Raw genomic sequence first — 25,654 nt, 5'->3', positions numbered from 1 at the left:
TAGGAGGGATAAAGGAAACACTATATATTAAACAAAGCAGCAGAAAATAGGACTATCAACACCCACAACAGAGATCTTTGAGGGAAGAATAAAAAACCTGACTATTCAGGCAAAACATAGTTAAGTGGCCCTTGTGCAAATGAGATCAGTTTACCTGCTTCTTGGAAGAAATACCCTAGGCTCATCCACAGTGTTTTAGATGGGGCCGATGGCCCCGGGCACCTTCAGGCTTCAGTGACCAACCCCAGCTTTCTGGGCAAGGTTAGGTCATAGGTGGCTGGAGCAGGGCTGGAAGAGACTGAATCCTCCCTTAGAGGAGCGAGGGAGAAGCCTACCTTCCAGTGTCCCTCTTTCCTCACAGCAGAAGCATGTAAGCCTGGTAGGCTTTAGCTCAATGACCTTCCTTTCCACTATTGAAGCAGGACCCAGATGGCATCCTATGAGACCCCTTTGGGGTGTTGGAGCCTTTAAGGGTGTATCCTAAAAGCTGGTAGTTCCCTTGATCTCTATTGGGCTTTTTCTGCCTTTAGGTATCTTAATAGCCATGCTCAGAAGATCTCGCTGAGGGGTTTGAGGATCCCCATCCGCCTATATAAATCTTTTCCATATATCTGGAGCTATTTGGAAAAAGACAAAACAGTGTTATTAGCTGGATCTAATAAAGAAGGTAGTAGTTTGCAGGCTAAAAAGATTTGGTGTCTCCTGTTCATCAGCATTCAAAAGAAATGTAATTTTTTTTAAGTAAAAAGCATGATATGGTAGACCCATAGGAATTCCAGGATATGACTACCCCCTTTAAAATTTTTTTTTTAAATTGACCTTAAAATGTTTGCTGAGTACACTTTAATAATACCTTAACTTTAAAGATTGTAAGCATGACAAAATACAGTAAATGCTTTTGCTCCATATGCAGGAGCATTTTTAATTTATCCAGTTTAGGAAATCCAATAATAGAACAATGCATACAGACTATGAGCTATAACATGTTTAGCAGCCTCTCCTGTTCTGACAGAGGTTACTATAGATCCGGAATATGTATCCACTGTAATGTGGACATACGACTGTTTACCAAATGAAGGTATATGAGTAACATTCATCTGCCAAAGTTTTCCTGGTAGGGGTCCTTGAGGGTTAACTCCAAATGAAGGGGCAGTATAGGACCCCTTGGATAGGATTTCCCAATCTTCCGTGCTGCTTTCCGAGAAAGTTGAAACTGTTTACACTGGGCTGCAGCGTTCTGGTGATGAATAGTATGAGACTGACTTGCTCAGTCTGTCATGGTTGCTCCATATAATTTTCTTTTGGGTAGCTTGCTCAACAAGGGCATTCCTAGGCCCTGGCCGGTTGGCTAAGTGGTAGAGCCTTGGCCTGGTGTGCAGGATTCCCGGGTTTGATTCCCAGCCAGAGCACACAGAAGAAGCGCCCATCTACTTCTCCACCCCTCTCCCTCTCTTTCCTCTCTGTCTCTCAATTCCCCTCCCGCAGCCAAGGCTCCACCAGAGCAAAGCTACCCCGGGCACTAAGGATGGCCCCATGGCCTCTGCTTCAGTCGCTAGAATGGCTCTGGTTACAACAGAGCAATACCCCAGATGGGGAGAGCATTCCCCCCTGGTAGGCATGCCAGGTGGATCCCGTTCAGGCACATGTGGGAGTCTGTCTGACTGCCTCCCCATTTCCATCTTCAGAAAAATACAAAAAATAAATAAAAGAAAAAAATTCATCAACAACAAAAAAAAGAGAAAAAGAAAAGGAAAGAAAGGAAGGAAGGAAGGAAGGAAGGAAGGAAGGAAGGAAGGAAGGAAGGAAGGAAGGGAAGGGAAGGGAAGGGAAAGGAAAGGAAAGGAAAGGAAAGGAAAGGAAAGGAAAGGAAAGGAAAGGAAAGAAGGAAGGAAGGAAAGGAAGGAAGGAAGGGAGGAAGGAAGGAAGGAAGGAAGGAAGGAAGGAAGGGGGTCATCCCCTTGTGCTAAAGCTCCAGGGAGCATGGAGTGAGCTTGAGGAAGGAAGGAAGGAAGGAAGGAAGGAAGGAAGGAAGGAAGGAAGGAAGGAAGGAAGGAAGGAAGGGAGGGAGGGAGGGAGGGAGGGAGGGAGGGAGGGAGGGAGGGAGGGAGGGAGGGAGGAAGGAAGGAAGGAAGGAAGGAAGGAAGGAAGGAAGGAAGGAAGGAAGGAAGTCATCCCTTTGTGCTAAAGCTAAAGCTCCAGGGAGCATGGAGTGAGCTTGACTATGTCCTATGAAACATGGAGCTCTATGTTGACATATAAGTCTTTTAAGAAGGAGGAACTGCTGAAATAGTTCATCAGCATTTGTCCTTAAGAAAGCAGTCTTTATAGTGGAAACACCATAAGTAAATATTTGCTGTCTGTCTATTCCTTAAAGGGGGAATATGGCAAATGCTGAAAAGCCATGATCTTTATGCCCCTCCCCTCCCCCAACCCCCTCCCTCTCCTACCCCCACCCTGTAATCCCAGCACTGTTGTCCATGTCTCTGGGAGTCTCATCTTTATGTCCCACCTATGTATGGAATCATATGGTTCTTAGTTTTTTCTGATTTACTTCTTTTGCTCAGTATAATGTTATCAAGGCCCATCCATGTTGTTTTAAAAGATCCTATGTCATCATTTCTTATGGCTGAGTATTATTCCATAGTATATATATACCAAAGCTTTTTAATCCACTCATCCACTGATGGACACTTGGGCTGTTTCCAAATCTTTGCTATCGTGAACAATGCTGCCATAAACATGGGGGTGCATTTCTTCTTTTCAAACAGTGCTATGGTGTTCTTGGGGTATATTCCAAACAGTGGTATAGCTGGGTCAAAAGGCAGTTCGATTTTTATTTTCTTAAGGAATCTCCATACTGTTTTCCACAGTGGCTGCACCAGTCTGCATTCCCACTAGCAGTGCAGGTGGGTTCCCTTTTCTCCACATCCTCGCCAGCACTTATTCTGTGTTGTTTTATTGATGAGCGCCATTCTGACTGGTGTGAGGTGATATCTCATTGTGGTTTTAATTTGCATTTCTTTAATCATTAGTGATGTTGAACATTTTTTCATTTGCGTATTGGCCATCTCTGTGTCCTCTTTGGAGAAGTGTCTATTCATCTCTTTTGCCCATTTTTGGATTGGATTGTTTGTCTTCCTGGTATTAAGTTTTACAAGTTCTTTATAAATTTTGGCTATTAACCCCTTATCAGACACAATGTCAAATATATTCTCCCATTGTGTAGTTTGTCTTTTTATTCTGTTCTTATTGTCTTTCACTGTCCAGAAGCTTTTTAGTTTGATAAAGTCCCATTTGTTTATCCTGTCTTTTATTTCACTTACCTGTGGAGACAAATCAGTAAATATATTGCTGCAAGAGATGTCAGAGAGCTTACTGCCTATGTTTTCTTCTAAGATGCTTATGGTTTCACGGCTTACATTTAAGTCTTTTATCCATTTTGAGTTTATTTTTGTGAGTGGTGTAAGTTGGTGGTCTAATTTCATTTTTTTGCAGGTAGCTGTCCAATTTTCCCAACACCATTTGTTGAAGAGGCTGTCTTTACTCCATTGTATTTCCTTACCTCCTTTGTCAAATATCAGTTGTCCATAATACTGTGGGTTTATTTCTGGGTTCTCTGTTCTGTTCCATTGATCTATTTGCCTGTTCTTATGACAGTACCATGCTGTTTTGAGTACAATGGCCTTGTAGTATAACTTGATATGAGGAAGTGTGATACCTCCCGCTTTATTCTTCCTTTTAAAGATTGCTGAGGCTATTCGTGTTCTCTTTTGGTTCCATATAAATTTTTGGAATATGTGTTCTATATCTTTGAAGTAAGTCATTGGTATTTTAATCGGTATTGCATTAAATTTATAAATTGCTTTGGGTAATATAGACATTTTAATGATGTTTATTCTTCCTAACCATGAGCACGGTATATGCCTCCACTTATTCGTATCTTCCCTGATTTCTTTTGTCAATGTTTTATAATTTTCCGAGTACAAGTCTTTAATCACCCTGGTTAGATTTATTCCTAGGTACTTTATTTTTTTGGTTGCAATGGTAAAGAGGATTGATTCCTTGATTTCTTTTTCTGACAGTTCATTATTAGTGTATAAAATGCCTCTGATTTCCGACTATTGATTTTATATCCTGCCACCTTGCCGAATTCATTTATCAGGTCTAGTAGTTTTTTTGACTGGGACTTTAGGGTTTTCTATATACAATATCATATCATCTGCAAATAATGATAGTTTTACTTCTTCTTTTCCAATCTGGATGCCTTTTCTTTCTGTTTCTTGTCTGATTGCTGTGGCTAGGACTTCTAGAACTATGTTGAATAAGAGTGGTGAAAGGGGGCACCCCTGCCTTGTTCCTGATCTTAAGGGGATTGCTTTTAATTTTTGCCCATTGAATATGATGTGGGCTCTGGGTTTGTCATAGATGGCCTTTATCATGTTGAGGTATGTTCCCTGTATTCCCACTTTGCTGAGAGTTTTGATCATGAATGGGTGCTGGATTTTATCAAATGCTTTTTCTGCATCTATTGAAATTATCATGTGGTTTTCTCCTTCCTTTTGTTTATGTGATTAATCACATTGATTGATTTGCCAATATTGTACCAGCCTTGCCTCCCAAGAATAAATCCCACTTGATCATGGTGTATGATTTTTTTCATATATTGCTGGATCCGGTTTGCTAATATTTTGTTGAGGATTTTTGCATCTAAGTTCATCAGGGATATTGGCCTATAATTTTCTTTTTTTGTGTTGTCTTTGCCTAGTTTTGGAATCAGAATTATGCTAGCCTCATAAAAGGAGTTTGGATGGCTTCCTTCCTCTTGAATTTTTTGAAAGAGCTTGAGAAGGATAGGAGTTAGTTCTTCTTTGAATATTTGGTAGAATTCACTTGTGAAGCCATTAGGCCCAGGAATTTTCTTTTTTGGGAGTTTTTTGATAGCTGTTTCAATCTCATTTGTTGTAATTGGTCTGTTTAGGTTTTCTGATTCTTCCAGATTGATTTTTGGAAGATTATATGATTCAAGGTATTTGTCCATTTCATCTAGGTTGTCTAGTTTTTTCGCGTACAATTCTTCATAGTATTTTCTTACAATATTTTGTATTTCTGTTGTGTCAGTTGTTATTTCTCCACTCTCGTTTCTAATTTTATTTATTTGAGTCCTCTCTCTTTTTTTCTTGGTGAGTCTGGTTAAAGGTTCATTGATCTTGTTTACCTTTTCATAGAACCAGCTCCTGGTTTCATTGATCCTCTGTATTGTTTCTTTAGCCTCTATGTCATTTATTTCTGCTCTGATCTTTATTATTTCCTTCCTTCTACTAGCTCTGGGCTTTACTTGCTGTTCTTTTTCTAGTTCTTTTAGATGCAGGGTTAAGTTGTTTATTTGAGCTTTTTCTAGCTTCTTGAGGTATGCCTGTAATGCTATAAACTTCCCTCTCAGGACTGCTTTTGCTGTGTCCCATAAATTTTGATTTGATGTATTCTCATTATCATTTGTTTCTAGAAATTTTTAAATTTCTTCTTTGATCTCAATGTTAATCCATTCATTATTTAATAACATGCTATTTAGTTTCCAAGTGTTTGAATGTTTTTCAATTTTTCTATTGTGTTTGATTTCTAGTTTCATGCCATTGTGATCAGAGAAAGTGCTCGATATGATTTCAATCTTCTTAAATTTGTTAAGACCGCTTTTGTGCCTGAACATGTGGTCTATTCTAGAGAATATACCATGAGCGCTTGAAAAGAATGTATATTCTGCTGTTTTAGGGTGAAAGGTTCTGAAGATATCTATTAAATCGAGTTGATCTAATATGTCTTTTAAGTCTGCTGTTTCTTTGTTAATTTTCTTTCTTGAGGATCTATCTAATGTTAATGGGTATTGAAATCCCCTACTATTATAGTATTGCTGTTGATCTCACCCTTTAAGTCAATCAAAGTCTGCTTTATATATTTAGGTGCTCCTATATTAGGTGCGTAGATATTTATAATGGTTATATCTTCCTTTTGGATTGCTCCCTTTATCATTATGTAGTGACCTTCTTTATCTCTAACTATGTTCTTTGTTTTAAAGTCCATTTTGTCTGATATAAGTATTGCTACTCCAGCTTTTTTTTTCATTTCCATTTGCATGAAATATTTTTTTCCATCCTTTTATCTTTAGTCTGTGTGCATCTTTTGATTTAAGGTGTGTCTCTTGTAGACAGCATATGTATGGGTCCTGTTTTCTTATCCACGCAGCTACCCTATGACTGTTAATCGGATAATTTAATCCGTTAACGTTTAAGGTTATTACTGATATGTAATTGTTTATTGCCATTTTTTTCTTTAAAACTGTATTTCTCTTTTGCTATATTCTTTTTTTCCTTTGATCTGTTTACAACAGGTTCCTTAGCATTTCTTGCAGCCTTGGTTTGCTTGCAGTGAATTCCTTGAGTTTTTTTTTTGTCGGTAAAGCTTTTTATTTCTCCTTCAATTTTAAATGATAGCCTTGCTGGATAAAGTAGTCTTGGTTGTAGGCTCTTGTGCTGCATTACTTTGAATATTTCTTGCCATTCCCTTCTGGCCTCAAGTGTTTCTGATGAGAAGTCAGAAGTCATCCTTATGGGGGCTACTTTGTAGGTGATAGTCTTTTTTTCTCTAGCAGCTTTTAATATTTTCTTTATCAATTAGCTTTAGTATTTTAATTATGATGTGTCTTGGTGTTTGTTTCTTTGGGTTTCTCCTTAATGGAGTTCTCTGTGCTTCCTGAACATGTGAAATGTTTTCCTGCCTTCATTTTGGGAAGTTTTCCACTATGATATGTTTGAACAAAGTCTCTATCCCTTGTTCTTTCTCTTCTTCTTCAGGAACCCCTATGATGCGGATGTTATTTCTCTTCATGTTGTCACAGAGCTCTCTTAGAGTTTCCTCAGACTTTTTGAGTCTCTTTTCTTTTTTCTGCTCTGCTTTCGTGACTTTATTTATCGTGTCCTCTAACTTGCTGATTTGATTCTCTGCTTCATCCATCCTGCTTTTAATTCCTTCCATTGTATTCTTTATTTCAGATACTGTATTTGTCATTTCTGACTCATTCTTTTTTATTATTTCAATGTCCTTTTTTATATTTGTTATCTCTTTATTTAGGTTTTTGTAATGGCCATCTATGGTTGTTCTAATATCTTTGAGCATCCTAACAATCGTTATTTTAAACTCTGCATCTGCTAATTTGGTTATATCTGATTCACTTAGGTCCTTTTCTGGGGATTTCTCTTGGTTTATTTGTGTTGTATTTCTCTGCCTCCGCATTTTCTCTTCACAGGAGTGGCTGTGATCATGCACTCGGGTGCAAACTGTTGGTGGCCTTGACCTTTGCCCCGCCCCCGTGTGAGACGTTATGCTCGGTCCTGAGGGCACTGGCAAGCACCTTTGCTCAGCTGCAGGTCTCAGCCTGTTTCCGGGCTTTCGCTCTGCCCTTGCAGGAGGACCCCGCGCTAGGAACGGGTGCTAGCCTTGGCTCTACCGCCGGGCAGGACTGCGTGCCCAAGCTCAGCTCAGTAGCGGAACTCCCCATTTTCTGGGCTTTTGGCTCCACCCCCGCGGGAGGAGCTGGCTACCAAGTCAGACCGCAAGCCTGGGTTGCACGGGCGGGGCAAGGCTGTGCTCCTCTGCCCTTGCTCAGGGGCTGGTCTCCACCCTTTCTGGGGTTCCCACCCTTCTCCTGCAGGCTGGATTATAGGCTGCCGGCAGCTGAGCTTGACCGCTTTTGCATGCCCCCTTCTCCCCAGCCAGGCAAGATTGAGCTCACACCTGAGCCCAGTGGTAGCCAACTGGCTTCCGCCCCTGCCAGTGGAACCGCGCCTTTGTCTTCCGCTGCCGCCCACCCTCCGGCGAGCCCTCAGCCACGTCGGTGGGGGCGTTGCAGCTCAGACCCTAAGACTCACTACTGTAGACCCAAAAGCTCCCTCCTTCTATGCGACTCTGCTCTGAGTGCCGCGGGGGAGCTTGTTTGGCTGCTCTCCTGCTTCCCTTTGCTGGTATTGCTGTTTCCAGGGGAAATATTCACTTCATCTTTGGGGAGTGACTCGTCCCAGGGGGTTTGGGTGGCTATCTCCCAAAATGTTTCTCCCTGTGCCTCCTAGATTACACTCTCTTCCTGTTACTCTGGTCCTCTCCTCTCTCCCCGTCCCCAGGAGTCCCGAGTGACTGGTTGTGAGAGAGATGTTCTGCGCGGTCCCTTTAAGAAGGATCCTGGGTCTGAGAAATCAGATTCTTTCTCACAAACAGTATCCTGTCTTGTTTCCAGCTAAATACTGTCCTTATGCCTCTTCTGGGCTCTGGGGCTGCAGGCTGGGGCTTTGTTCCTGTGGCTCAGGACCCTCCCCTCTCTGCTAAACTCACTTCCCACCACGCGAGTCTCTCCCGGCTGCCATTTGCTCTGGGGAGCTGGGCAGCCCTCTCCGCATTTCCTACCAGTGTCAGTGTGGCTTCTTCAGTGTTCCTTGGTTGAAGAGTCCTCTTAGTTTAGTCCAAAGTTGGTTTTTCCAGATGATAGTTCTTAAAATTAGTTTGTAATCCACTTTGGTTCTGGGAGGTAGATGTTGGTACGTCTGCCTACTCCAGCGCCATCTTGTCTCCTCGCTACCTTTTTTAAGTCATGTGCTTCTCTGGTCGTTTTTTTCAAGGGTGGTTATCAAGTAATAAAAAGGGTACCTACCATATTCATTGTAGTACCCTATCTTATGAGTGTTTCTGCACTTCATCGTCCTTTGCTACTGTTAATCTCCGTCCTCTCCCCTTTATTTTGCTTTGTTTTCACAGTTTAAATTTGGTTTTATTGTTTTCTTAGTGGAGCTTTTACTTGTAGTTTTGTTTTGTTCTTTGAATCTGGTTGGAAAACCCCCTTTAGTATTTTCTGGAGTGGGGGTTTTCTGATGATAAATTCCCTCATCTTTTCTGTATTTGTGAATGTTTTTATTTCTCCTTCGTATTTGAAGGATAGCTTTGATGGATATAGTATTCTTGGCTGAAATTTCCTCTCTTTCAGGCTTTATATATTGGGCTCCACTCTCTTCTAGCTTGTAGATTTTCTGCTGAGAAATCTAATGATAATATAATAGGCCCTCCTTTATATGTTATATTCTTCTTTTCCCTGGCTGCCTTGAGATTTTTTTCTTCGTTGTTGGTTTGTGCCATTTTCATTATGCTGTGCCTTGAAGTAGGTTTGTTGTGGTTAAGAAAACTCGGTGTTCTGTTTGCTTCTTGAATTTGAAGCTTTGGTTCTTTCCACAAGCTTGGGAAGTTCTCGTCTATTATTTGTTTGAATATATTCTCCATTCCATTTTCTCTCTCTTCTTCCTCTGATATATCTATTATTCTTATGTTATTCTTTTTGATGGAGTCAGACAATTCCTGTAGGGCTTTCTCATTTTTTTTTTAATTTTTGAGACTCTTCTTCTCTCTGTTGTGCCTGAAGTTGCTTGTTCTATGTCACTAATCCTACCTTCTATCTGGCCTGTTTGTTCTATTAGCTAATCTTGTTATCTTGTTTTTTAGTTTATAAATTTAGTTTTCCATCTCTGTTTGATTTGTTTTTATAGTTTCAATTTTCTTGATAATATATTCTGTGTGTTTGTTGAGTTGTTTTCTGAGCTCCCTAAATTGCCTTTCTGTATTTTCTTGTGTATCTCTGAGTATTTTTAGGATTTCTATTTTATATTCTCTGCCATTTAGCTCCAAGGTTTCCAATATATTACATTTTTTCTCCATAGATTTTTCCACATCTATCTGTGCTACTTTTCTATCTTTTGTATCCATGATATTCGATTTCCTTTTTCTTAATGGCATCTGAGGGTGGTCTTGTTAATAGCACTAATGAGAATTAATAAAGAATAAAAAGTAAAAAACAACGTAAAAAAATGGAAAAAAATTTGGAAAAAAACCCCAATAATAAATTATTAGTTTCCCCTTTTCTTTCTTTTCTTTCCTTCTTCTCCCCTCCTCCTTAGGAAAATATCATGATGAACTGTGAATTATATTATGCTAAATGGAACAAAAACTGCCTATAATGGAGGGCCTGAGTTGGGGGAAGTGTTCAAGAAGCAAAAGAGGAAGTAGGGACCCACAAAAGGCAAAAAAAGGAAAAAATTTGTGTCAAGTATAAAATGATTTTCTTGTAAGTGATGGTCAACTAAGAGATATAATGAGAGGGATAAGAGGGAAACAGGAAAAAGGAAAAAAAAACTATTGTATTAAGTGGATCAAAAACGAAATAGAATGGAGATCCTGGGTTGGGAGGAATGCTAATGAGTTAAAAAGCAAAGTAAAATGCACCCAAAATGCCACAAAAAAAACACACAAAAACTTGAGTCCCAAATGAAATAATTTGTTTATGATTGAGGATTGAATGATAGGAAAAGTAAAAGGAGAAAAGAAGAAACTAATAGAGAGGGAGAAATAAGGAAAAGGGGAAAAGGAAAAGAAGAAAAAATAAAAAAATAAAAAAGAGAGAGAGAGTTAAAGGTTTTGGATTGTAACCCTCATGGAGAGTAAGGAAGAAGATAAGAAATAAAATGCAACACTATGGGTAGTGTAGTTCAAGAAGAGGAAAGAATAAGATGGGCAGAGAATAAAAGGACCAAGGTGAAGGAAATAGAAATAATAATTTTAATGGCAAGAAGATGAAAGAAACAAAAAAATAGTGGAACAATTTTTAAAGTCTGTGGATTTTTCTTGGTTTTGAGAGGTTAACTTCTTCCTTTTTCTTTCCTCTCCCTCTTCCTGGTCGGTGACTCTGTACCCCAGGCTCTCCCCCTGTGGCACGCTTAGGTAGGGATTTGCAGTTGATGAGACTCTATAGCGATGTCATATATTAGGCTTCAGTCTCGTTGGTAGTCAAGGCTTGTTAGTGTTTGCAGGCTCTGACAATGAGAGAGTCCGTTTTCCCAGAGCCTCTCTCCTAGTTTCTCCTTTCTGAATTAGCAGCCTGATGATCCAGCTATGAGGCTGCTGCTGCCTCTGCCTGGGGAGTAAGAGGCTCAAAGAGCTGGCAAATCCCCACTGTATCCCCACTCCATGCCAGGCTCTGGGTAAGGCTGTAGCATTCAGAGCCGCCAGCGTAATCAGGCGGGACTGGGAGCCAATTGCTCTCAAGGTGACTTTCTATGAGCCTCCAGGCCTGTTCAGCATGCCTAGCACTCTGTAGGAACCACTCTCCCCAGGCTTTCCGCACTTTGTAACCTGTTTTGGCTGGGAAGAAGATTCTCTAGTCACTGCCTGCAGTACAGGAGGTCTTAACATCTGCCAAGTCCCTCTTTTTAGCTTATATCTCTGAGTATGAAAGCTCTGCCAATCAGAAGTTGCCCCCGCCCCTTTAGCAAGAGGCACTAAAAAATATCATGCTTCTTGTCTTAGATCGCTGAACTGAGAGAGATCTTGTCAATTAGAGCCGCCTAGGTCAGTTGGGAGGTGAGCAGACTGTGGGTTAAGCTGGTTTCAGTGATTGAATCTTCCAATCTGCTGCAGAAAGGACTGCAAGCTGCCCACGCCCCTCCCCTGACACTTGATTGTTAGCTTGAATGGCTGGGTGAGGCACACCACCCGCCTAGAGAAGCTCGGATGTAGGGAAGTTCACCGCAGCACGCAGCCTTTTGCTCGTGGCACGTGGGCGTCTGCTCACGTGGGCTGATTCACCACAGGCATACTCTTTCCTCTGCTTGAACGAACATCCATGCCGCAGCCTAGCTTCCTCCACACCCTTAGCCCCCCCCCCCCTTGACTCCCAGTTCCAAGTGAAAGCAGCCTTTGCTCAGGTTAGTTAGGAAGGCAGAGTGTTCCTTTGTCCGACTTATTTTCTTCAGGGTTGATTATATATTTAGTCAATTTTTCACTGGATCCTACATTCACCTTCAGTGTGTGGAACTCCCGGATGCTCCAAGGATAGATTTTTCTGTCTCTGGTTGATAAACTTGTTGAAATTTTGGGGAGATTTGTCGGCTGCGCTCCTCACTGTGCCATTTTTCTGACGTCACTCGATTTTAGTGAGTTTAGATCTACAGAATTTAGACCATTGTATGCAGCATATAACCCGTATGATCTATGGTTGCCATATTGAAGACATACAAAAATTAAATCTGGTATTTATTGAGTATTTGCAATGTGAGAGAGATTGTTTTAAGTAATTTTCATTTATTATCTCATTTTAATTCTGAGAACAACTCAATGATATAAGTACTATTATTGATATTTTATAGATGGAGAAACTGAGGCACAGAGAAGCTTAGGAAGGATCCCAAGGTCATACAGATAGCAAATAGAAACACTGGGATTTGAACCAGACACAGTGTTTAAGACCATGTGCTATTAACCAGTATGATATGTTACTTCCCAAGATTGGGTACTGTGATATTTTAAAAGTAACTTTTAGCTTCCCAATTAATTCCTGAAAAATATGCTGGTATTCAGGAAATGCACTACAAAAGCTTCTATATGCCTTAGACATGATACTGTATATTTAATAAATATCAATACTGATTTTTTTTAACAATTTAAGTTCTAATTTAACTTGTTAAATGCATTTATTTTAAATCTTGAAAGCAATCAGACTTATTTTGGCAAAAAACAACTTACTTTAGGCTGTGAAAAATTTTTAATTGCTATCCATTTCTAAGGACTTACTTTAACTTTAGTTTCAGACAAATGGAATCATCCTACTTTTATGTCAAAATCTTTCAAAATAAATAAATCTATCAAGAAAATTCTGGGTAAGTAAACTCTGGATGTCAGCGGGTTGGAGCCTTGCTAGAAAGGGAGATATCTAAAACCCTAATCATCATTTGTAGCTTCATTGGTGAAAAGATTTCTGGGTACATGGGCACATGATGTACAAGGTTTTTTTGTTTTGTTTTGTTTTACAGTCTCTTCACAGGGATTGCTATATTAAATCTTCATTTTAGTACTGCACCAGGTCAAATTGTATATAATTCTACATTCATTTTTAAAATACTTGTTTTATAGATAAAGAAATGTGAAAAGCTGATTTTCTTTTCATTTTGATTTTACAGATGTTCGAAGAAGAACAATTTATGAATACCATCGAGTAGAGCTACAGATGTCAAAAATTACCAACATTTCAGCTGTAGAGATGACCCCATTACCTAGTAAGTTAACATGCTCACATCTGTTTATCAATAATTATCACACAGTGCTTGGTGTGCACAGGCCTCTTCATCTTGTATGTATATGAGGATGGGTGGGTGTTTTTATTTTGATTGGCCAATCATTGTTCTTTTCACCATGCTCCTAATTAGTCTTGATGACTCTATTCTCTCCTGTTTTCTAGCATGTCTCCAGTTTAATGGTTGTGGCGCCTGTGTATCCTCTCAGATTGGGTTCAACTGCAGTTGGTGTAGTAAACTTCAGAGGTAAACAAGAATAAGTCAAAAACACTTGAATCTTAAAAGGACTTGCTACTTCTACACTTCCACTGAATTCGATTTGATTAATTTTCCATTGATTTGAAAGAGAGAGAGGAAGGGAGAGTGAGAAAGAGAGGTGCATCAACTTGTTGTTCTACTTAGTTGTTCCATTTAGTTGTGCACTCATTGGCTGCTTCTCATATGTGCCCTGACTGAGTATTAAATCCATTACTTCAGCACACTGGGACAATGCTCTATCCACTGAGCCACACCAGGGCTTCCACTGAATTTTAAATGTGTCAGGTGTGTTGATTATGTATACATTGACATGTGTGTGTGTGTATAATGTCATATAGATATAGATAAAGATATATAGATATAATGTCATAACCAAAATGAAAAAAGAGAGAGAAAAGGTGAGGAAAGGAGAGGAAAGAAAAAAATATACTCACAAGTAGAAATTTTAGTATTTTCTTTGTCTGGCTGCTCAAAATTACCAAGAATCTTCATAGTCAACAACCAGACATGCATTTATAATCTCTGTGGGGAATAAGATAGATGATGATTGCATTGATGAGTCTTTAAATCAATGCTTTTGATCCATATTCTACAGAAGGCATAGTATGAGATACTTTACTATAACAAGGAGAATTTATTCTTAATCAAATGAACATTTTTAGAAAATTCTATAAATATCTCAAAGGTTACTAACCAAGGTGAGACATGTAGTCTGAGGCTGAGAAATAGAGTGACACTAACTGTCCTTTACAGTAGAATGTGTGGTTTTGGTCTTTATCACTGGCTTTGAAACTTAAGCTGCCACACTGGTCCAAAGAGGGTTACTGATTTTCATGAGGGTAAAGAGGATTTTTCAGTCCCTAGAGCTTAGAGGAGTCTGAATGATCATTTGTTAGAAATATAGAGTGAAGACCTTTAAATGTATTTGGTGTTTACTCAAACATTTGGGCATCAGTTATGTCCCAAACTCTGGGTAAACAGTAGTGAATAATATAGATGTGAATCCTGCCCCCTATGGAGCTTATAGTCTGTCTGAGAGTAAGTCCCTCTCTCACCTTCAGAGTCTGTGATAAATCGGCTTCTTCCTCTGGGTGGAGATTTGAACCTCCAATTGAACCTCCCAAGCTTTTAGGCAGTGTGTGTGGCATCAGACTTTATATTGTAAGCAGTTTGTGTCTTATCATCTTGCTGCAGTATCTGCTATAATGATAGGGGCATGTTCAGGAAAATTTGAAAAGTTATTGAAGTATAAAAGAACAGAATGCCAATTCCTTGATAACAAGCTTCAAGACACATGTTTAACTTGCTAAATTTGGGGCAACTACTACATTATTCTGGATAGAACAGTACTGTTTATTATAACTGATGTTTTGCTTTCAATTAACATGTTGTTCAAATCATTTCTTTTGGGCAATAAATTTCAAATAATCAAAAAGCTAGCATGCAATTAGCATTCTTAAAAGTAGATTTTAACTAGCTTTATTTCCAGAGTGGGAAGAACTACTATAAAGTTAAGAGTGTGTGGTTATTTATATTTATATTTTGCTGACATTTCACAAATATTACATGAATGTTAGATATTATTCAAAATCTAAACAGATGACCAAATGTGAATCTAAAGATATGGCATTTTAATATGTGTACTCAGAGCCTAAAAATATGAAGTAGAAGGCTCTGTTTTGAGGTATATCTCTAATTCAAGCTCCACTTTAGTGATCAGTTCCTCTGAGAAGTCTCCCTAAACTACAAGTTAGTGTGAGGTGTCCAAGCCCTGTGTCTCCCCTCATTCTGGACACACCTTCATCATTAGCATTTATTACAGGACCCTTGTTCATCTCTCTTCCTTTGCTGGCTCTGGGTTTAGTAAGTATAATTTGTCCTTTTATGTTCAACACCTAAGAATGTACCTAGTGCTGTAGAAAAGCAGATGAATGAATGAATGAATGAATGAATGATTAAATTCCAAATGAAAAAATCATGATTAGATTTGTCTGGGATCAAACGGTTTCCCAGGATGAAGGACTTTCTGAAGCCAGAAAGTTAAGGGAAAACCAGGTCAAGGTTTCCCAGCCAGAGTATATTAGGACAGTTTTCAACTGAAATAATGTTTTGGTAATTGAAGGTCTGGGACGTTAGTCTAGAAACCTACCTTTTATTACCCATTTCATTATGTTTTTTTACAATCTTACTAGTGGAAATATATGTTTAAAGTTTCAGACAAGCCATTTTTGCAATAAAAAGACATCCACAAATTGGAAACTGCTTTATACTGTTCATACTATCATTGTATTGAGAGATTTCTCTGCCAGACATTGTGTCAAGGAATTTTCAAATATATTTGACTTGTAAAGCATTTTTACAGTGGAGGAAACTGGAACTAAGTTATTTATGTGGGGTCTCACCACTCTCAAGTTTTGAGTTTGGAACTAAGGCTTAAACTGTGTGACTCCCCTGTGTGTGGTTTTCACACCTCACCTGTTCTGCCTCACACCTGCCAGGCTTCAGGTGCAAGTTAATCTTCATCACTGCCTGGGAAATACATAGTAGACATACTGCTGAAAAATAAATATTTTATAATTGATGTTGCAAGAAAGTGATAAAGTTTTTACAGGCATAAAACAAATGCAGAAGAGACTCAAGGAAGCATAGGACTATTACAGGGTATTGAAAGCATTGTTTTTCTATGATAAGTAGAAAAAATGGTGGTGATACATACAAATTAGGAAGGATTTTATCAAAGAACCCTACTAAAAATATATGAGTTTTTTTCATGTTACCATTTGATATTTGGTTGAATACCAAATCCTGGTTTAAAATCTTGGATTTATTTTTAATTCTTCATCAGTCCAGTTATATATCTATCAAAACCTGCCTAATTAATTGGTTTAACTATAGCTCATTGCACTTCTGTTCAACTTAATTTTCCCACTGCATTTTATTAATTTCTTTTTAGACCTGTGAGCTTCAAAAGTTTGCTTTTACTGCCTGGAAGAATTTCCCTAGACTTTAGAGCTTTTGTTATAACAAATTCAATAAAACAGCAGAAGTCTTATTCTTAGTAGCACAAAAGGTACCTTCAGATTTTTCTTTCATCCTTCTTTTGGTCTCCTTTGTTTTCATTTATCCCTGAATGATAATCAGTTGGTAGTGGTTATTGAAACTCACAGGATGAGATTGCTTTAGAATGATAAGTTTAGCTTGGCCAGGCGGTGGCACAGTGGATAGAGCGTTGGACTGGGATGTGGAGGACCCAGGTTCGAGACCCCGAGGTTGCCAGCTTGAGCAAAAAGCTCACCAGCTTGGACCCAAGGTCGCTGGCTTGAGCAAGGGGTTACTTGGTCTGCTGAAGGCCCGTGGTCAAGGCACATATGAGAAAGCAATCAGTGAACAACTAAGGTGTTGCAACGGCAACGAAAAACTGATGATTGATGCTTTTCATCTCTCTCCATTCCTGTCTGTCTGTCCCTATCTCTCTCTCTCTCTCTCTCTGACTCTCTGTCCCTGTAAAAAATAATAATAAATAAAAATAAAAAATAAAATAAAATGATAAGTTTAATTGGTTTGTTTATTTGCTTTAATTATCATTTTCAGGGAGCAAAACTAAGGTAAAATGTGTTTGTAATGGCTTGCCCAAGGCCTCAAGTAATTAAGGTCATAAGAACATATACAGACCCATGATCAAAAGTGTTCACCTAGAATAGGGGGGCTACTACTTCTAGGTAGAGTGTTTTATTTCTTCCCTGCAAATAGTGAGGATCTGAATCAGCCACTTTCAATTACACTTTATGTCTTCACTCTTTAACAGTAAAAAAAAAAATTGTTTTAGTGTCTCTGTGTTCAAATTACACTCCTAGATTGTAGATTCAGGATGAGCAAAAAAAAAAAAAATCTCTATTTTCATAGAGCTTACATTTGTAGATAAAGGGAGACAGATTTTAAGCAAATAGAAATGTAGAAAATAGATTTATTAGTGTTGAATTTATGGCAAAAAGTAAGCAGGACAATATAATGAAAAATATAGCAAAATTGAGATTTAATAAGAGGAGTTTATTTGTTGGTATCCTTCTAAACAAACTTGCCTTTTTTAAAGAGACCTTGGTTTCATCAGCCATCATCCTCCAAAGTATATTTTTAAATTGCAAATATATTTTGGTTCTTAAAATATTCATTCAACTCATTCATTTATTTTCTTTACACTGTTACTTCTTCAAAATTATATTTTTTGCTATCATTAGCATTTTATTTTTATTGAGAAAATTAAATTTAATGGGATGACATTGATCAACAAGAGTACATAGGTATCAGGTAAATATTTCTACTGCATTTGAACTGTTCATTGTGCTGTGTGCCCATTACCCAAAGTCTGATCATTTTCTGTCACCGTATATTTGTCCCTCTTTACTCCCCTCCCCTACAACACACTCCTCCTGGTAACCACTTCACTTTTATCTATGTCCATGAGTCTCATGTTTATATCCTACCTATGGGGAATATATATTTGTATCTCTTTACTCCCCTCCCCTCAGCCCCCCTATCTTTGGTAACTACTTCATTTTTATCTACGTTCATGAGTATCAGTTCTATATCTATCTCACCTATATATGAAATCATATAGTTCTTAGGTTTTTCTGATTTAGTTATTTCACTTAGTATAATATTCTCAAGGTCCATCCATGTTGTAGTAAATGGCAATATATGATCATTTCTTATGGCTGAGTAGTATTTCATTGTATATATGCACCACATCTTCTTAACCCAATCCTCTATCAAAGGACTCTCTGGTTGTTTCCATGTCTTGGCCACTGTGAATAATGCTGTGATAAACACAGGGATGTCAGTATCTATGTGTACCATTGTTTTCAAGTTCTTCGGGTAGATACCCACTAGAAGGATTGCTGGGTCATATGGTAGTTCTACTCTTAATTTTTTGAGAAACCATTTCTTCTCAAAATGATGATCTATTCAGAAATGATCATATATTGCCATTTACTACACCATGGATGGACCTTGAAAATATTATACTTTCTTCTCTAATGGCTGTACCAGCTTACATTTCCACCAGCAGTAAATGAGGTTTCTTTTTTCTCCACAAGTTTTCTTGTGATAACAGACAATTTAACAGGTGTGAAGTGGTATCTCATTGTAGTTTTGATTTGCATTTCTCTAATAGCTAATGAAGATGAGCATCTTTTCATATTATCTGTTGGCCATTTGTATGTCTTCTTGGGAGAAGTGTCTGTTCAAGTCCTCTCCCCATTCTTTAATTTGTAACTAAGCTTTGTAAGTTCTTTATATATTTTGAATATTAACCCTTTATCAGAGATGTTTGTTTATAAATATCATCTCTCATTTGGTTAGCTACCTTTTTATTTTCAGTTTCTTTTGCTGTGCAGAGCATTTTAATTTGATATAGTCCCATTCATTTATTTTTCACTTCCTTTGTGTTTGGGGTCAAATTCATAAAATGTTATCCATTGCCATGGTCCATAAGTTTAGTATCTATGTTTTCATCTCTGTAATTTATTGTTTCAGATCTTATATTTAGGTCTTTGATCCATTTGGGATTATTTTTTGTGCAAGGGGGACAAGGTATAGTCAAGTTTCATTCTTTTGCATGTGGCTTTCTAATTCTCCCAGCACCATTTATTGAAGAGGCTTTCTTTTTTCTATTGTGTGTTTTTGGCTCCTTTATCGAAGATTATTTGTCTAATTTATATGGTTTTATTTCTAGGCTCTCTTCATTCATTTATTTAAAATGTTACTGCTAGCTTTTTATACTAGTCTAAACATTGAGAGTTATAACAATAATCAGGTATTCATCAGAGCCAAAGCTTTCATGGAGTTCAGAGTTTATCTAATTAAGCTGGAAAATAAATAGATTAATAATTATGTAAAATTAATAAAAATGTCAGTCAATGATGAGTGATCTGTTGTATTTAAAGGAGCTGGTTTTTGCTCTGGACTAAGTGGTCAGAAAAGGCTTCTTGGAATAAGTGACAGTTAAACTTAGATTTGAATGATGAAGAACCAGCTGCACCAACGTGAAAGCAAAGAGTATGTCAAAGAGACTGAAGTGCAATGACCCTGCCATGAGTTCAGGCTTGATCTGAGGAGGAAAGGAAAGAAGTGGAGTCAGTTTTGAGCACCGAGGGTTGAGCATGAGAGGCAAACGGTATCAGATGAGATTGGAAAGGAACCGAAGAATCAAGGACGTATGGCTCTGTAAGCCAGCCATGTTTTATTATCAGGGTGACAGGAAACCTTCCAATTTTAGAAAAGCTTAAGCAGAGGAGTAATGTGATTTTATTATATTTTTAAAAATGCAACTCTGGGTGTTCCCCCCAAAAAGTATATGTGTTCATACTTGTGTGCACATGCATGCACACTTGGGTTTTATTCTGATTTTTTTTAGGAAGTTTGAATAAAAAGGAGAAGAGTAAAGAATATGTGTAATCATCTACAGGAGGGGCAACAGGAACTTAGACAAGAATGGTATTTGTGGGGGATCAGGAGAAATGAACGAGTATGAGGTATACTGGAAGGAGAGCAGTTTCTTACTAATGAAATAGAAATGAAGGGAGAGGAGCCTGACCTGTGGTGGCGCAGTGGATAAAGCGTCAACCTGGAAATTCTGAGGTCGCCGGTTCAAAACCCTGGGCTTGCCTGGTCAAGGCACATATGGGAGTTGATGCTTCCAGATCCTCCCCCCCTTCTCTCTCTCTGTCTCTTTCTCTCCTCTCTAAAATGAATAAATAAAAAAATTAAAAAAAAAAAAAAAAAGAAATGAAGGGAGAGGAAAAGATAAGAGCCAAGTATATTTTCTAGATTTTAGTTTGAGAAATTTGGTAGATGCCAGCACTCGTTTTTTGAGTCTAAGCATGATGGCACAAGAAATAGTGATTAGGGCATGGAGAAATAAAGAATTTGGTTCAAGACAGATTCAGTTTGAGATATCTATCGGGCTTCAAGTGAAAATGGTGAGTCAGTGGGAAAGGTTAAGCCCAAAATTCCAGGACTCTAGAGCAGGGGTCCCCAAACTATGGCCCCCTGAAGCCATTTATCCGGCCCCCGCTGCACTTCTGGAAGGGGCACCTCTTTCATTGGTGGATGCATCCTGTGCTCCTGGAGTACCGTATGCGGTGGCACCGCAAAGTGAGGTGTTGCTCACATACAGTACTACGTCCTGTGACGCGGAAGGCATGCGTCACTGCTCTGGAAGCACGTCGTATCACTTGTTACGGCTAGCAGTGACAAATATGGAACCGGACATTGACCATCTCATTAGCCAAAAGCAGGCCCATAGTTCCCATTGAAATACTGGTCAGTTTGTTGATTTAAATTTACTTGTTCTTTATTTTAAATATTATATTTGTTCCCATTTTGTTTTTTTACTTTAAAATAAGATATGTGCAGTGTGCATAGGGATTTGTTCATAGTTTTTTTTTGTTTGTTTGTTTGTTTGTTGTTTTTTTTTTACAGAGACAGAGAGAGAGTCAGAGAGAGGGACAGACAGGGACAGACAGACAGGAACAGAGAGATGAGAAGCATCAATCATTAGTTTTTTATTGCACATTGCGACACCTTAGTTGTTCATTGATTGCTTTCTCATATATGCCTTGACCGTGGGCCTTCAGCAGACCGAGTAACCCCTTGCTTGAGTCAGTGACCTTGGGTCCAAGCTGGTGAGCTTTTGCCCAAACCAGATGAGCCCGTGCTCAAGCTGGCGACCTCGGGGTCTCGAACCTGGGTCCTTGGCATCCCAGTCCGTTGCTCTATCCACTGCGCCACTGCCTGGTCAGGCCATAGTTTTTTTTACAGTCCAGCCCTCCAACCGTCTGAGGGACAGTGAACTGGCCCTCTGTGTAAAAAGTTTGGGGACCCCTGCTTTATACCAACCCTTGTTTCAGTCATTTATTCTCACACCAATACATCCTTTACAGATGAGAAAACCGAAACTCAGGGAAATTATGTATTTGCCTGCAGCTCATAGCTATAAAAGTAGCAGTGCTGAACTTTGGGCCCAGACAGCCTTGACCCCAGAAACTATGCTCTTTTATGGTATTTAAGCTGCCTTCAGCAGAAACAAGATCTTACTTGTGACATGTTACTTCGGGCATGTGCAGCCGCTGGCGCTAAGTGTTGGCTGAAGCAGGGGTCCCCAAACTACAGCCCGCGGGCCACAAGCAGCCCCCTGAGGCCATTTATCCGGCCCCTGCCACACTTCTGGAAGGGGCACCTCTTTCATTGGTGGTCAGTGAGAGGAGCATAGTTCCCATTGAAATACTGGTCAGTTTGTTGATAGAAATGTACTTGTTTTTTATTTTAAATATTGTATTTGTTCCCCCCCCCCCTTTTTTTTTACTTTAAAATAAGATATGTGCAGTGTGCACAGGGATTTGTTCATAGGTTTTTTTTATAGTCCGGCCCTCCAACAGTCTGAGGGACAGTGAACTGGCCCCCTGTGTAAAAAGTTTGGGGACTCCTGCTCTAGAGGTTCAGATTGGAGAGTCATTATCATAATGAGAGTGTTTACATTCATGGAACTAAATGAGATCAGCTATGATATTGAAAATAAGGGAGATTACAGAAACAAGCCAATGGCATGGTGTATTGAGGACAGTACAAATTTTTCATTACATACATGCATGTTTGACTATTCAGAGAATACCTCTGAGAAGATACATATGAGAAAGATAACAATACTTGTCTCTGGAGAAAAACTACAGTGAGTAGGAACAGGCATGAGAAGGAATGTTATTTTTTAGCAAGTATTCTTTCATATGATTTGAATTTTTGCCACATGAAGTTGAAAATGAAAGGTGGTATCACCTAGGAGAAATAAGAAATCATAAATTTTGTGAAGGGTAGAAACAAAATTGATTTTAGTGTCTCCCATAGCACCCAACACAGTGCCTGGCTAATGTAGGAAGCTACCATACACAGATAGACTGAATTATGCAGATAATTGTGGCCAGATATTTCCATTTTTCTGAGAATTTTGATTACTCACTTTGGTTGTTACTATCTATAGGCTTTGTCCAGTGTCAACCAAATGCTATAGAAAGAACCAAGCAATGCCTGCATAAAAGGTCAGCATTTTAATTAGGCGCATTGAGCACTAGAAAGTTAGATTCTTGTTGCCTTACTTTTAAACAATTTTTCACCTCCTATTTCCTTAAGTCCAATCAAAGTCATAAGACTGGTACTGGTAAAAATTTAGGAATAGTGCAGTCTATGATTCTGCCCATCAAAAGAATTAATAGAATTGGCACACCCTTACTAGGCAGCTAAGGTTCCCAGAAGGAGCCCAGAATTTAGGAAGCATCCTCGCATTATTCAAAAGAAGTAAAAATTTCCGAAATTGACAGTAGCAAGGGGGCCATGTTTTGTTGTCTGGAGTGGAACAGACTGGATGTCTGAAGACCTGGTGGCATAGCCAACGATGACCTGACTAATCTTGAACAAACCAATTAAAACCTCTTGACTCTATGTCCTGAAATGTGAAATACATGTCATCTAAATATACTTGATTTTTATATTTTTGAAATCTGAGTGGTCCCAAGTTTTGTAGTTATCAAATATTAGTACAGAAAGAATTGCCGAAGGAACTTGTTAAAATGCAGATTTCTCCAGAGCTCACCAAGAGATTCAAATTTAGGAGCTCAGTGGAGCCCAGGAATTGAACTTTTTTTAAAAGGTTTTATTTATTCATTTTTTTAGAGAGGAGAGACAGAGAGAAAGAGAAAGAGAGGGGAGTGGCAGAAAGTACCAATTCCCACATGTGCAAGCCCAGAGTTTCAAACCGGCGACCTCAGCATTCCTCGTCAACACTTTATCTACTGAGCCACCACAGTTCAGGCTGGAATTGAACTTTTTAATAAGCCTCTTCAAGGGAACCTGTGATCTAAGAAGAGCACAGTGGAAATAAATGCTGATCTTGCATCTACAGGCTAAGAGTCCTATGAGCTTGCAATAGTGCTGCTCAACTTGTGTGGAAACACTGATTATTAATTTAGAATGGAGAACTCTTATAGAAAAATGATCTAAGGAAAAAAAGTGGTTGTTGTCAAAATCTATTTGAAGTTAATAAAATAAGTCTTGAATATATTATATATATATATGCATATATATACATATATATATATATATACACACACAGTAATAGTAAATAAATCAGAAGATTTTAGAACATTGCTTGCTGGTTAAAATCATTGGAACATCTTTGATTTTTGAATATTTATTAAATGACTATTAGCAAAGTGGAAATCCGCTGTTCTAAAGGGAATAAGTTGCTTGTAGAAATACCTGTTCTCAAGATAATTGTTTCTAGCATGCCATGCTTATAAGAGGTGAATTGAAATTGAAATTTTTAGTGCAAGACCCTTTACAATTCTTTCAAATTTAAGTAATCTTTCAAGCATTTCTGTTAATTAGCCTGTCCTGAAATATAGCATAAACTGATGGTCTTTTAACAATACAAAATTAAAGTCTTTTTTTGTCCTTTTGAGTATTACGAGCCTAGCTTACCAAAGTGTGCTGATTCTTTTAGTGTGAATGACAATGAAAAATGATGTGATTTTATCCGTTACATGAAAGCATTTTGAAGTATATTTCAACATAAAGAATATTTTTGAAAAGATACTAATAACAAGGGCTCACCTTTGGGGAACTGCAGTGAATTAGAAATTGTCATAGAGAGAGAATATTACCATTTCCTGATAGTCCCTTTTATAGAGTTTAAATTTTCACCACATACTCAAATAACCTACACTCACTCAAACAATCAATATTCTTAAGAGAAATAAAGATAATTTTATTAAAGTATAATTAGAAAGTACGAGTACCGTTTCAGAATATTCTACATTTAAAAAAACTTTCAGGAGCAGAAAATGATCAATGCTAAAAGTATGGATGACACATTTTTACTTTGAAAAGATGGCCTTTAACTTAGTAGCCTTTTGTATATTAAAAAAAAAACTAATTATTTTTTTAAAAAATAGTAATGATTTGTGGGGTTTTTTTTATTTTTATTTTTTATCTGTTTTCCTACTTGTCTATTGGTCTGTCTATTTTATATTTTGGTCTCTTTCCTTTGGCAACTGGCCATCTGCAACTGTGTAAGGGTGGATGTGAATTCAGAATAGAAACCAGTTTTCTTTAAGAAGTGCTTGAGCCAAGTCTCCTGATAACCTCATCTCACCTGAAACATCAAGGCATTCTTTTATGTAGTCTGATTCTGCAGTCAGTGAGTGCCGTCCTTGCCTTCCATCTGAGCGCCATTTGGCAAAGTAAAGATAAAATCTGTGGAATTATTTAATATCACATCTTTTTATAGCTGCTATTTCAAGACTATCCAAGTGATCATAAAGTTTTGCTTATGTGTTAACCAGCTGTGGTAGCCACGTTTTATATAATTATAATTTAGAAAACTGAAATTTTCAACAAATGCACTCTAACAAACATATATCGAGTGTTTAAAAATGAAGCATTCTAGTGCTATATTCCATATTCCATTTCTTTGGCTTGCTTGTACTAATAGTGAATTCCCTAGGAAATCATTAAAAGTTAATTATCCAAGAATGAAATTGAATTAGTTCAATTTAAAAATAGTAGGTGCTAAATTATGAAAAAAATATGATCCTTAAAGGATAAGAAAATAAAAAATTTAAAGCCAAAACAAAGTTCACAGTTAGTTTGTGTGAAAAACAATGAGTATTAAGTATTGGGAGGACCTTAGATTACACGTCTTATATTGAAAAAAAACCCCTGACATTACGATAAAGGAGAACATTTGATAAAAGTAGTTTATGGTTCAATTATCTTTTTTTCTGGGAAGCTAATGTCAAAATATAGTAAGACATTTAAAATACAGTATGTTCAGCCTGACCTGTGGTGGCGCAGTGGATAAAGCGACCTGGAAATGCTGAGGTCGTGGGTTTGAAACAAGGCACATATGGGAGTTGACGCTTCCAGCTCCTCCCCCCCTTCTTTCTCTCTGTCTCTCCTCTCTCTCTCTGTCTCTCCCTCTTCTCTCTAAAAAAAAATGAATAAATAAAAAAATAAAAATAAAATACAGTATGTTCATACTCAAGCTTTTTTATACTAATGTAAGGGAATTGTAAAAATATCAATGGAATAGTTTCTGATTTTTTGCTTTCTGCTAAAATCTATCTCTAAGAAAAGTTGAAATATGACTACAGTCGACCCTCACCATATTACAGTAAACTTTTCACGGTCTCACTGTA

The 25,654-nt window shown here is 38.1% G+C and overlaps 1 protein-coding gene across 2 annotated transcripts in view; it reads left to right on the top strand.

Moving 5' to 3' along the window:
* The window catches only part of PLXDC2 (plexin domain containing 2), a 527,178-nt gene that overhangs the window by 398,323 nt on the left and 103,201 nt on the right, over positions 1–25,654 (top strand). For both annotated transcript variants that reach the window (XM_066384654.1, XM_066384653.1), the window contains 2 exons: positions 13,038–13,133; positions 13,316–13,397. In XM_066384654.1, the coding sequence (XP_066240751.1) occupies positions 13,038–13,133; positions 13,316–13,397 (178 nt within the window). The remainder of the gene's footprint in view (positions 1–13,037; positions 13,134–13,315; positions 13,398–25,654) is intronic.

Source organism: Saccopteryx leptura, chromosome 5 (genome assembly GCF_036850995.1).
Source record: "Saccopteryx leptura isolate mSacLep1 chromosome 5, mSacLep1_pri_phased_curated, whole genome shotgun sequence".
NCBI classification, from domain to species: Eukaryota; Metazoa; Chordata; class Mammalia; order Chiroptera; family Emballonuridae; genus Saccopteryx; species Saccopteryx leptura.
The sequence above is the reverse complement of the archived record's forward strand: the minus strand, read 5'-3'. Positions and strand labels throughout refer to the sequence as shown.